General features: G+C 34.2%; 2 protein-coding genes across 4 annotated transcripts; one reads left to right on the top strand and one right to left on the bottom strand.

The window, feature by feature from the left end:
* Nucleotides 1–1,379: 1,379 nt before the first annotated feature.
* On the bottom strand, nucleotides 1,380–4,024 carry LOC140842708 (uncharacterized). Of its 3 annotated transcripts, none has more exons than XM_073210799.1 (5): nucleotides 3,888–4,024; nucleotides 3,600–3,752; nucleotides 2,212–2,364; nucleotides 1,948–2,123; nucleotides 1,380–1,761 (listed from the first exon to the last, which is right to left on the bottom strand). In XM_073210799.1, exons 2-5 carry the CDS (start codon nucleotides 3,729–3,731, stop codon nucleotides 1,659–1,661), a joined length of 564 nt encoding a protein of 187 aa, XP_073066900.1. In that variant the 5' UTR covers nucleotides 3,732–3,752; nucleotides 3,888–4,024; the 3' UTR covers nucleotides 1,380–1,658. The 3 variants fall into 3 exon arrangements, with proteins under 3 accessions (XP_073066900.1, XP_073066901.1, XP_073066902.1); XM_073210800.1 differs by having other exon boundaries at nucleotides 3,600–3,735; XM_073210801.1 differs by having other exon boundaries at nucleotides 3,600–3,731; nucleotides 3,888–3,998.
* A 1,547-nt stretch (nucleotides 4,025–5,571) lies between these two features.
* LOC140842707 (uncharacterized) lies at nucleotides 5,572–11,300 on the top strand. The gene is made up of 15 exons (XM_073210798.1): nucleotides 5,572–5,879; nucleotides 6,121–6,360; nucleotides 6,664–6,785; nucleotides 6,883–7,099; nucleotides 7,242–7,367; nucleotides 7,446–7,702; nucleotides 8,221–8,328; nucleotides 8,571–8,712; nucleotides 8,812–8,977; nucleotides 9,261–9,418; nucleotides 9,526–9,849; nucleotides 9,967–10,041; nucleotides 10,258–10,327; nucleotides 10,423–10,580; nucleotides 10,973–11,300. The coding sequence occupies exons 1-15, from the start codon at nucleotides 5,607–5,609 to the stop codon at nucleotides 11,120–11,122; spliced, it is 2,586 nt and encodes an 861-aa protein (XP_073066899.1). The 5' UTR covers nucleotides 5,572–5,606; the 3' UTR covers nucleotides 11,123–11,300.
* The last annotated feature ends 1,837 nt before the right edge of the window (nucleotides 11,301–13,137 follow it).

Here is a 13,137-nt window from a genome sequence, read left to right as displayed (position 1 = left end):
ACACTTTTATAGGTACTTCTTATTCAAATGTATTAATTTTTTATTACTATTATTCAAATTCACAATTAAATTTAGATTCACAATATATTATATTTGTTCGTGCATTTAGAAATTAATAGTTTGACAAAGTAAATTTAAAATTTTGATTAAATATAATTTTATTTTCAATTCAAATTGTTTTATTTAATTTAAAAGTAATAATGATTATTTTAATTTTTTAATTTTTCATTTGTCAATATTTAATTTAGAATGTATTTGAATGACTCTTCGTTCAAAGCACTCACATACTTTATCATAAGTCTTTCATATATATAATTTTTGAAGTTTTTTTTAAATATAATTATATTAAAATTTATTTTTAATAATTTATTGAATGAATTCAAATGATAGTGAAATAGAACAATAACTAACATAATTAATTTAATTTAGAATGTAAATGAAAGTCCAAGAAAGTTAATTAAAATGAAAAAAATAATTGATATTAATATTAAGTAAATTTAATAGTATTTTTAAAAAAAATAGCTCAAACATTTAAAAACGTGGAGATGACTTATTTGCTACATATAAATTAAAATATGAATATAATTAAAATGAAAAAAATAATTGATATTAATATTAAGTAAATTTTTTAATAGTATGTTTATTTAAAATTAGCACAAACATTTAAAACATTGAGAAGAAAAGTCAAAAGCACAAAATAATAACCATAAAATATGGTTAATTAATATTATTAATTATTAATTAATGGACTAAATGTGAAATTACCACATATGTTACCTAATAATGAAAATTAACATAATTAATTTAATTTAGAATTTAAATGAAAGTCCAAGAAAGTTATTAAAATGAAAAAAATAATTGATATTAATATTAAATAAATTTAATAGTATTTTTTTAAAAAATAGCTCAAACATTTAAAAACGTGGAGATGACTTATTTGCTACATATAAATTAAAATATGAATATAATTAAAATGAAAAAAATAATTGATATTAATATCAAGTAAATTTTTTAATAGTATGTTTATTTAAAATTAGCACAAACATTTAAGAAAATGGAGAAGAAAGTCAAAAGCACAAAATAATAACCATAAAATATGGTTAATTAGTATCAATTATTAATTAATGGACTAAATGTGAAATTACCACATATGTTACCTAATAATGAAAATAAATAAACATGTGAAAGGGTAATAATGTCTGTTCACAATGAGAAAACTTTTCTACTATCTACACTTTTACGGGTATATAGATAGTGGAAAGAGGTCGCTACCAATTTTTATGCATACAAGGTGCTCAGGATGCGAGAGTCCTGTTATTTTTCTTGGATAAAAATGTAAATATTCAAAATCCCTGGTATACTTGATCAAGTATTGCCTCTACACGACACGATTCCAAAAGTGTCATTGGCCAAGCAATACTGGATCAGATACCCGTATCTAAACAAGCAGATCTACAACCTGATGTGTACCATGCTAAACAGATTCTGACCTTACAACATACCAGACACTTCCAACGGCGTTTCCCTTTTTCTTTTCTTCAAAATAAATATTAAACAAGAAAGACGACTAGTTCATGGTTGTCTAAAAGTTGCTTACACTTTGTTTGGTGTCTTCAAACATTTTTGACAAAAAACTAGGTGGAAACATACCAAGTCTGTCATGTTCCCCCACCATGCGTGAAAATGGCCTCAATTCTATCAAGGGATGCTTCTAAGCGACCAGAGTTCATGTTGAACAACGGTTCATCGGTCCCTACACCCCTGTAAATGACAAAGTTCAGTATAGAGCTCTTTCAGGCATGACATGTAAAAAAAACTTCATCAGTAAACATAAATTGCTACAGATCAAAACCACTAGATAATACTATATAATGAAGCCGTTTATTCCATTAATAGAACACATAACATTATCTCCAACCATTAACCAATTAATATGAGCCAACTCACCCAGTAAATTCTGGGAGAACATAGTCAGCCCTCCAACCAAATCGAAAATCTACTCCTGGACACAAACCAAAGGATGTTTTATTTCTAATCCTTGACATACCATCTCCCCCAAAACACGTAGAGAGCTTCCATTTCCAGCCAATTGCGTGATGCAAAAAGCTATGGCCTACACCTACCTGCACAAGTTCAAAATATTACAGTTATATTTGTGCTTAATAATAAAGGAAAGGTACGGGAAAAGGGAAAAATACCAGATCATCAAACCTGAAGATTCAGATATTTTGTTACAGGTATCTTCTTAGAAACAAGCTGCACATCCTGTTGCAAAGGTTCCAATATTACCTTCCACATCCGTTCAGGGGCCAACGGTTTCAAAACCAGCTTTGCATGGTAGTCGTTCAGAGGAGCATTACACAACTACAACAAACCAAAGAACCAGCACTTCTATTGAACGCATCAGAATAATACAAACCCATAAATAGAGAGTCCACATTTTGATCCCTTGAGGCAGACATAAGATTACAAGATTAAGAAAAAAAACAAAAATAGGACAGCAGTGAAGTTCACTATGCAGTCCAGTTGATAAAGAACAATCTACCTTCTCAGTTGTCTAATGTAGGCCTGATAGTCTACTAAATTTGACAACATAAAATTATGTTGCACAAAATTTCCTAAAAAACTATCAGTGGACATCATAAGAAATGTTTCTAGAATTGAGCTTCACTTTTCATTGTCAACGAGCTCACGAGATTCAAGTGCCTGATGCACCGACAAATGCGGAATGAGAAACAAGATTCATATTCTAAGGAATCCGAACAAAATCTGTATATAAAAAACAAATGATAGAGATGTTAGATTTTTTGTTCGACTTGTAGTTAATTAACAAGGTACAAAGAAGAAATACTGTTTAAATGATATGACAGTTCTCCATTTTTAGTATACAACATTATTCTTTAGTTTTATCTTATCATTACTTAAAGAATTAAAAAATAGATAAATTACACTACCTTCCTGAAAACCTTCGAATAAAGGGGAAGGCAATCTAGTATATGATATATTCACAATTTTACCCTGCAACCAATAAATAAAAAGCTATCATAACACACTTGGTGTCACGGTCTCAGGCTCATTTCATGGCCCAAGTCCAAGTGTTACCTAGTTTCAACGTAGCCTTAGAAAAGATAAGAGTCCAACTGTGCAAATGGCAGAATGTCTGTGCCCATATCATGAGTTTCTTTTCTACTCTCTCCTTTTTATCAAGTAGTCAAGCATCTTTCGGATTGCTTGAAAGTCATTGCAGCCAACACTCTGCAGACTTTCTTGAATATATTTTTCCCAGACTGAATTATACTTTGTGAAAATTCCTTGAATGTTTTTTTCCAAATGAGGAAAGAAATCACCCACCTCACAGAATCAGGCACACCTTTGTTCCAAACATCACAAAATACTAGAAAGATAAACTCTTCCATCTAATAACCCACTTGTGACTTCAATATTCATCAAAGGAAATCAACCACCCAAAAGATTAATCCATAAAAATCCAATATCTCAAAATCATATCTATAAGCGAGCTCTATCCATAATAACAGCAATACGAAGAACTCGATAAATTTACATCGCCACAGCAATATGAAGAACTCTACGAAAAATACCTCTAAGTTAACTCCAACACGAATCCCCTGCATTTCTTTTCGGAACTTCAAGAAGATCTCCGATGGCATCAAATTGATGTTGTATAGGTCATCCCACGATTTGGGTTCTTCACCATTGGTAATCCCCTCCATCTACCTACGCATAAACAATATCTACATAACAAAATCAACAGCAAAGCCCATTAAAAAACGATTATGGAAACTCAAAGAAATCAACACGACCCGTAATATTTAATTTTTTTTCTTTTCCTTTTTGTTCGAACATAAGGTCGTCAAGTGAATTGATACCTTTATCGATTGTAGGAGAAAAATTTGTCGCTGTTTTTGGGTTTATGTAATGTGAGAGTGCGGAATGGGAAGATACTTCGGCTATACTTAGACCTCAAACACGGTCGCAGAAATTTTTTGTCCAAATGAGAAACATCGATCTAAATACGAACAACTTGAAATAAATATGAAAAACTCGATTGATCCAAATATGAAAAACTCGATATTAATAAACTATTAAATGCATAATTTATTTCAAAATTTAAATGTTTGTATGAAGAAATTTTTGTTAACCGGATTTGATATAATCTAGCAGCTCGAACATGATCAAAATTTGAAAAAATTAAAGATTTTTAGTTTAAATTAGTGCTCAAGTTCGATTTTGATTCAAATAATTTGAAAACATGGATATTTAAATTATTACTCCAAAACAAATATTCAAAAAGTAAGAAATATATTTTTAATTATATATAATTATTAAAATAAAATATCAAATAAAATAATTTAAAGTAATCCCCGATTTAGTCCTAAATGAAATTAATGTTTAGTTTAAATTAATGCTCACAAAAAATTTGAACATGGATATTCAAATTATTACTCCAAAACAAATATTCAAAAAGTTAGAAATATATTTTAAATTATATATAATTACTAAAACAAAATATCAAATAAAATAATTTAAAGTAGTTCCCGATTTAGTCCTAAACAAATTTAATGAACCGATTTAGTCCCAAATGTTTCAAAAAAAATTTCCCAATCCAATTTCTCCATTAATTTGCGGTTAACTAAACGGATGATAAAAATTTGTAAATCAATTTATCAACTGAAAACTTTATATGTTTTACCTTATATCACATAAAAAATCTAAGAACAATTAATGATTTCACACAAGCAAACAATATAATATAATTTCACGAAAAAAATTTAAAAAATGAAGTTTACCATTTACGAAATAGAAGTATACTGAAGTGATGATTTGTTTGACTACCAAAAAAAATTGTGAGAACTTAGATAAAATTATGTGTGAATTAAAGAAGGAGAGCAAGGTTTTCTTTGAGACCACAAAGGAATCTACATTAGACTTAACATCTTCATCTTACTCATCTATATATTGAACTTTGGATGCAACATCATCTAAAAGGCGTTTGACTTCACCGATGTTACTTTCGGTTGCTAATAAATTTCAAGCAGTTAACTTAAGCGTGAAAATCAAATATTTAAACAACTAAAATAAACTAGAACTGCCCATCATCTGGCAAACCGAACAAGGCTAAGGAAAAAAAATTTCGCCCAATTTCAAGCTAATATCTCTATCAATGAATTAATGATACTTTGATTTGACGCGCAAATAAAATTTTTTTGTTATCAAGAGCAATTGCGTACATACCTCAGAGTAGCAATTGATGATTTTTGTAGATTTTTAGAACGTAGAGAGGTACGGGGTTTTTTTGAGATTTTTCATTTTATAAATTGATTTGCAAATCTTTCTATTCTATTAGTTTGACCAAAATTAACGGAGAGATTGGATTAGAAAAACTTTTGAAACATTTAAGACTAAATGGACTCATTAAATTTATTTAGAACTAAATCGAGAATTACCCCAAATAATTGGGACTGAACCGAGATTTTAGCCACAATTGATGAGGGGAAAAACTCGTGAACCGGGTTCGTTTAGAGACTTGCTTGAAACCTTATAAAACCCACTACCCCCAAAACCTTGAGCACTCACTCACCTGCAAAATGTCCTCCGCCGGGATTGAAACTTATGAAGACTTCGTTAAGGTTCACGGCGTCCTTCTGGCGGCATCAGGTCTGCCACAGTCACTTCACAGGAAGCTCTTTCAGAAGCTCGCGGCCGAGGCTTTCGACGGCGGTTGTTATTTCCAGGTGGAGCCGGTGGATGACGGAAGGCAAAGGAGGCTTATACTTACGGCGGAGTCATTGGGAAAAGAATCGGATGTATTTCTGGTGGACCATGCTTGGACTTTTCGTCATTCTGATGCTTACAAGCAGGTTTGATGTTACACAGCGAATGCTTCTTTTGTTTGTCTTTTTCCTTTTTGTAGTATTGGGGGAACGGAAAGTGTACATCATTATGATCTTTGCTAATGCTGTTTGAATTAGATTTTGTATTAAAGAAATGTACAGTCTTTACCAGCAAACTGGGAAGAGTCGTTTCTCAATGAACATATGGACTATTTCGTTGATCTTAAAACTTCTAGCACGCATCAACGTGCTGATTTTTTCGTTGCAGTTGCAGGAGTTTCCGGGCTTGGCAGAGAGGATGGCTGCACTAATGTGTGTGGATACTGATTTAAACTCGGAGGAAGCATCTGATACAAATGATGTTAAGCCAAGTGCTATGGAAATTGTTGAGAGAGAATTTTGCAAAGTCAAAGAAGAAGGAATTAATTCTGTGATGTGGTTGGAGCTCGAGGATCTTGAAATGGACGATTCCACGCTGGTTTCCCTCGATCTACCCTGTAAATTTCCTGTAAGTCACTACTTTGTACGTGGATTAGCAGTGTTGGTTAATGTGATATTTATTCGATTATTTTTCTTGAAGTGTAATCACTTAGTTTGCAGCCAGAGCGTCCCTTGTAACATACCAGTTTTTTCCTCTAAAACTTGAGACTATCTCAGTTGCTCCATTATCTGATTTCTGTTGCTCCAGTTATTTTACATATGTGATGATACAACTAGTAGGGGTAACCTAGTTTGGCTTGTATTTAAACCATGCTCACACTGCCAGAAACATGTCTTTTGATTTTTATGTTTTCCCTGTACATTGCGCCAGCATTTGATTGCATTAAGCCTCTGTAACAACAAGCTCAAGGACTTGGAAATTTCCGTAAAGGTGATCTCTCAATTTAAACATCTTAGAGCACTATGGCTGAACAATAATCCGATGAAAATTAGGTGAGTTTTAAAGTTCCTGAAAAGTTGACACCAAGACAGCTTGAAGACTAGGAAATGTTAGATTTTACCTTTGGTTAACAGTATCTCTCTTTTCCAGTGATAATTACGTGGAAGCCACTATTCTACAAAATTGCCCTGGACTGGAAATATACAATTCCCGTTTCACCCTCAACTATGGTGAGTGGGCCTTAGGATTCTGTGGAGGATCATATGATAAAGACAATCCTGGATTTCCTTGTCAGAGTGATCGTATATTGCAGAATGTCACATCTTTTGATCTCTCAAATAGGTGTATTCACCATTTAAATACTAAGGTCGGTCACAATTTTAGTTTAGTTATCTCTAGCATAATTCTTAACTTTTCCAACTGCTTATTTATCTACGAATTTGATTGAATTTACTATATCCTCATCCAGCTCCTTAGTCATTTTCTGCTGCTGCCTTTTTTCTCTTCAGGCCTTTTCCCATCTTGAAATGCCTAATCTTTCTCATTTGAACCTTCGTGGAAATTCATTTGCTGGAAGTTCGATTCACGAACTGTTAGAATATATTAAAGGATTCATTAACTTAACTTCACTCGAGGTGACTTTTTAAATCTGAAAACTACATGTATTTCCAGTCTTACGAAATGAAATTTTCTTGACACATGCAATTTAACAGGTGGATATTCCTGGACCTCTTGGAGATAATGCTCTTGATATCATTGAAGCTCTGCCTAATATTTTGTTACTTAATAGGCTTAGTGTTCCCAAAATCTTGGAATCAGAAAAGTACATTGTGGATTCAATGTTAGAAACCCGTCTTCCACAGTGGGGTGCTGGAGAATCTCTCACTGATCGTATTATCAATGCACTGTGGTTCTACGCAATGACATATAGGCTTGCAGATGAAGAAAAGATAGACGAAACTTCTGTTTGGTATAATGTTTTTGCTGACTCTATGAATGTGTGTTCCGTGCACAAATATTCACATTAAATAAACTATTTTCACAGCAGATCCGCTCAAACAGAGAAGGAAAGAAATCCCCTCTGAGTATTTATATTACTTGAAATATAAAGGAAGACACTGCAATAACCCTATCTTCAACAGTGAGGATTATGGACCCAAGGGAGCATCCTTAACAAGAGAGAATGATTTCTACAGAGTACTGGCCCTATCTAAGCAAGAGACCTATCTAAGCAAGAGACTCCAACAAATTACTATGCTGAATGATCCCCTCCCTACCCGTCCCCCCTCCCCCAACCCCAACTCATGTATACTCAATCATTCCCCTAATATAGGCTCTCTTTTATTTTTTGCTACAGATTGGGATAAAATAAATTGGATAAGTTAGATTTTTTTTTTTCATTAAGTAATATGATTTCGGTGACAACCGTGTGATTTGCTAATCTTGATTTCCTGTCTTATTAGGACTCTTGTTTGGCATTGTTCACAGGTACGTGATGGATGAACTAGGTTCAGCACTGCGACACAGTGATGAATCCAATTTTAGAGTTTCGCCTTTCCTATACATGCCGAACGGTAGACTGGAGTCAGCTGTTAGGTTCCTTCCTTTGACCATCCAAATTGCTCCCATCATTTCTTGAAAGTGTTTCCGAAGTTAATTTTTACAGTTTGCACATTATTCTATTGAACTTCATCAATATCCAATATCAGGTTTTTTCTTTATTATTTTGAAATGGATGTACTAAAGAAGAAAAATATTTTATGCTGAAGATTTTATGGTTCTTAGCCTCGTTTAACTGTATTTAGAAAAGATGATAAGACTAAAGAAAATATTTTCAGTTACTCCATCCTCTGGCCCACCAAAAACATTGAAGAAGGAGATGAATGCACTCGAGATTTCCTGTTTGGGATTGGGGAAGAGAAACAACGGTCTTCTAGACTTACTGCGTGGTTCCATACCCCTCAAGATTATTTTATCAGAGTATATCTTGATTCCGCCTCTTCTTTTTTCCCCCCTTTTCTAGCCAATCCATGACTTAATACTGGGGCTCATTCAATATTTTTCTTGTTGGTTCTTTAGGAGTATGAAAAATACAGCAAGAAATTGCAATCCACAAATTTCATGCCACTGCCACTGAAGGCATCTGCAACCAATAGTCTGTGTCACAGTGATGGAAGTGCTTTGCATGTTTACACTGATATACCTCAAGTTGAGGAACTTTTGACCCGTCGTGAATTTGTTATCAGTAAGTGATGTGATGATACTAACAGCTATCAAAAGTTCATCACATGCTATTAGTTCTGTATTATGCCTCCTTGCCCTAGAAGTTCATCAAGTCACACTTACTCTTTGAATAAGTGTGACTTGATGAGAAAGGCTAAATAACATATCGCGAATTATCTGTGTTACCAGAGGTTCAGTTCAATCACTTGACACATGCTGCCAGATAGGCTGTAAAGAAGGTTTGGAGAATCGTTGGCTTTCTTACTTTTCACAACTTATTCAGTTTCTATCTGACCCTTATGCAGCGGCTGAACCAAAGAATGCTGATATAATATGGACAAGTGTCCAAGTAGATGAAGAGATGAAGGCGGCAGTTGGTCTGAATGATAAGCAATTCATAAATCAATTTCCATTTGAGGCTTGCATTGTGATGAAACATCATTTGGCAGAAACAATTCAGAAGGTCCTTCATTTTTGAACTTGTGATTTATTCAGTGTTTAAGATTTCAAATGCAAAACATATTTTTTATCAATGCCTTGTGTTTCTGATTCACTGCCCTCGTGCTACAGGCTCACGGTACTCCCCAGTGGCTCCAGCCTACTTATAATCTTGAAACCCATCTTATTCAACTCATAGGAGACTATTACAGACGACAAAAGGATGGCATTGACAATTTGTGGATATTAAAACCTTGGAACATGGCAAGAACTATTGATACAACAGTAACACAAAATTTGTCGGCTATTATTCGTCTAATGGAAACTGGTCCAAAGATATGTCAGAAGTATATCGAACACCCTGCCCTGTTTAAAGGGAGGAAGTTTGATATTCGCTATATCGTTTTGGTGCGCAGCATTAACCCATTGGAGATATTTCTCGCTGATGTTTTTTGGGTAAGCGCAATTTTCTCTTTTATGTAAGGTGGCTGCAAACTCTGTTTCAAATTACTCTTACAAGTTTTTTGCTTATAAATGCCTCTATTGAAGTAATATTTTCATCATTATCTGCAGGTTAGATTGGCAAACAACGCTTACTCTTTGGACAAGCACAGTTTTTTTGAATATGAGACGCATTTCACAGTTATGGTGAGTACCGTTGACCGATAATTACCTTTTAGTTTTCTCAATAGTACCTTTGAACCTGATTGCCATGGTGGATTATGATGCTACTCCTAGTCGACGAAGATTATTTGCTATAATCCATTAAGTAGAACACCGGTCAATGTGAACTTGATTTCACATAGAAGCACCAGGTTTTTGTGAAGCGTATGATTCATGATTTTAAGCTTATTTCTTCTTTAGAACTATAGGGGAAGATTGAATCACATGAATACACCAGAATTTGTCAAGGAATTTGAACAAGAACATCAAGGTACCGGCTTTTCCTATTTCCACCTATTTTGTTTGCCTGGAAACTCTCGGTTTTGATAGTGGCATGGTCGCTCCATCTATTCTTAATTGTTGCAGTTCTATGGATGGATATCCATCAGAGAATCAAATCAATGATCAGATCAGTTTTTGAGTCTGCTGCCCTTGTGCATCCAGAAATGCATAACCCGACATCTAGGGCCATGTATGGTATTGATGTCATGCTCGATTGTCATTATCAACCAAAGCTACTGGAGGTTTGAGAAACTTTTATTGCTACTTCTTTCAGCAAGATCGCACCATATATATTGTGCAAAATGTAAATAAAAGTGGGTAGGAAGAATAGAGATCGTGGAACTGTATCATGCTGGACATTGTGTGTATAATCTGAAAGTGAATAAATGTTGGAATGTAGGCGTCTGTGATTTACATTTTAGGCAGAAGATGGTGCTATTTGCAACCTTTAAACCAAGTGCACTAGTGATATTTGGAATTCCTTTCCTTTTATTTCAGTCTCGTGCCAGTTTTTGTGTGATATGGTTGTGGAAATTTAGATTTCAACTGTGTTGGAAAACTAGGCGCTGCGGCTAATAAATAGGTGCTGCTTCACTTGCTTTATGCTTAACTTCACATATTGTCTTTTATCCAGGTAACTTATTGCCCTGATTGTACACGTGCATGCAAGTACGATACTGAGGCCATTTTTGGGGAAAAAAGAGTGATTAAAGGAAGTGAGTTTTACAATTTTGTGTTTGGTTGTCTCTTTTTAAACGAGACGACTCATGTATCCCCCTTGTAACTTATGAAGGTTGTAGTTTGGTAGGTTTTGTCTGCCTGCATGTTTGCTTTGGTTTCTTTCTCTAATTTTTTATGTATCTTCATCGGACACTAGTAAAACCCACTTGTTTGTGTACCAAATACCAATGCCCAACTCTACTTGATTTTTGCGTCTATCTATAAGAGAATTTTGATTACTTAATGAAATTTCTATAATTTGTTACAGATATATGCTCAACATCATTGGGAAATTTGTGAAATGTTATGATGATAGATTTAATATATTCTGTCATAATGTCCTGAATTAAACCCAAATTACCTTTATAAATCCTAGGAAAAAAATACTAGACTCTCTTTTAGCTTTTTTTCTTTGGATTTTATATTATATGTGTAGAGGGTTTGTTAATATTACCAATCAAACTATGCATGTTATGTCCTTTTCTAGGTGAATTTATTGTAGTTTATTGAATATTTTTTGATGATACAGTTTAACATATTAGGTCACAGTTACAAGGCAGTGTTTATTTCAGAAATCGAAGGTTGTAAATGGCGGGAGGCGGTGGCGGGGGCGGTCGGTGACTGCCTACCGCCTCGGCCGCCTAGGCGGTGTCTAGGCGGTTGGATTTTTTAAAGCAATTTTTTTATAGATAATCATGCATTATTATCATTTTTATGTAAAATGTACAATTAAATAATGTTTAAGCACAAAATATAATATCATCTAGATAATGTGCAATTAATAAAGATTCATCATTATATTAATGTTATTATGCTGACGAAGTAATATATTTTTTTTACCAAAAAACTAAGTTTAAATTTTCAAAGTTTCAATCAATTATCCATCATTAGAACAAGTAGTAGATTAAATATAATTAATCTTCCAAATCATCTACATATGCACCATCTACTACATCCATTGTCTTCTTATCATCGGACTCAATCAACATTTTCTTCATTCTCCTCCTCCGATGTTTCTAAACATTCATTAAGTTCTCTAATGGGGATGTTCTTTGCACTCTTCCTTGGATGTAACACTTCATCCGCTCCCGAGGCCTCCATTAAAAATTGTTGACTAGGTTTTTAAAATTGTTGACTACTGCCTCGCCCGCCCGCCCGCCCGCCTCGACCCGCCTACTCGCCGCCTCGACCGCCTCGACACCCCTCAACCCGCCTCGACACCCGCCTCATGCATAGACGGTGCGGTCGAGGACCGCCTAGGTGGCCACCTCGATCGCTATTTAGAACACTAGAAATTGATGTATAAACAACTAAGATTTAAGATTCTAGGAGGTATTTTGACAGACAACTTATGCCTTGTTAACTCTATATTTAGTAGAAATAAAATATATTGACAATTTTTATGCTCGCATAGAGCAGATTTAATATATTAGCGATTTTAACGATCTGCCTTGGACATGTATGATTTTGTAAAAAAGAAGAAGCTATTTTCATGTAACACTGGTCAATTGTACTCGTCAGTCCAAATGGCTTTCGTAAGATAGACAAGCTCGCGTGGGGCACCGGATACGAGAGGAGAGAATTCTAAATTTTTATATTTGATTTTTTTTAATAAAACAAAAGAAAAACTGGGTTTAATAGCATGCTCAATTTTTAGCCCCATTTAGGATTAACCCAGATGAAAAATAAGGCTTGAAGGTTTGTTGTGATCATTGTATTCCTAAACCAACGTCCATTTCTTCGACCACACAAACATCGATGTTCTTGAATAAGTACCGAAATTCGTTGGAAATTGTGTTGACGCCCATGTAAACACAGAACCAACATACAACTTAAACCTCGCAATGGCTGCATGCTCGAGAACTTGAAAACTACAAACGCCTGCTCGAAAGTTACTTCTTGATCTAGTTACAGCTTAAATCTTTTTCGTAGGCTCGATTAGGATGCCACTTGAGTTTGATTTGATTGAACTTCACCGTTCTTCCGTGCATGTATTTTAATGACAAATATTCGGTTAAGGATACATGCCAACTATATACACCAAGGAGGAGACAAGAACGAGCAGTTGGCTTCCTTGTT

The sequence above is a fragment of the Primulina eburnea genome, chromosome 10 (genome assembly GCF_022965805.1).
Source record: "Primulina eburnea isolate SZY01 chromosome 10, ASM2296580v1, whole genome shotgun sequence".
Lineage (NCBI taxonomy): Eukaryota > Viridiplantae > Streptophyta > Magnoliopsida > Lamiales > Gesneriaceae > Primulina > Primulina eburnea.
This window is presented reverse-complemented; position numbering and strand designations above follow the sequence as displayed.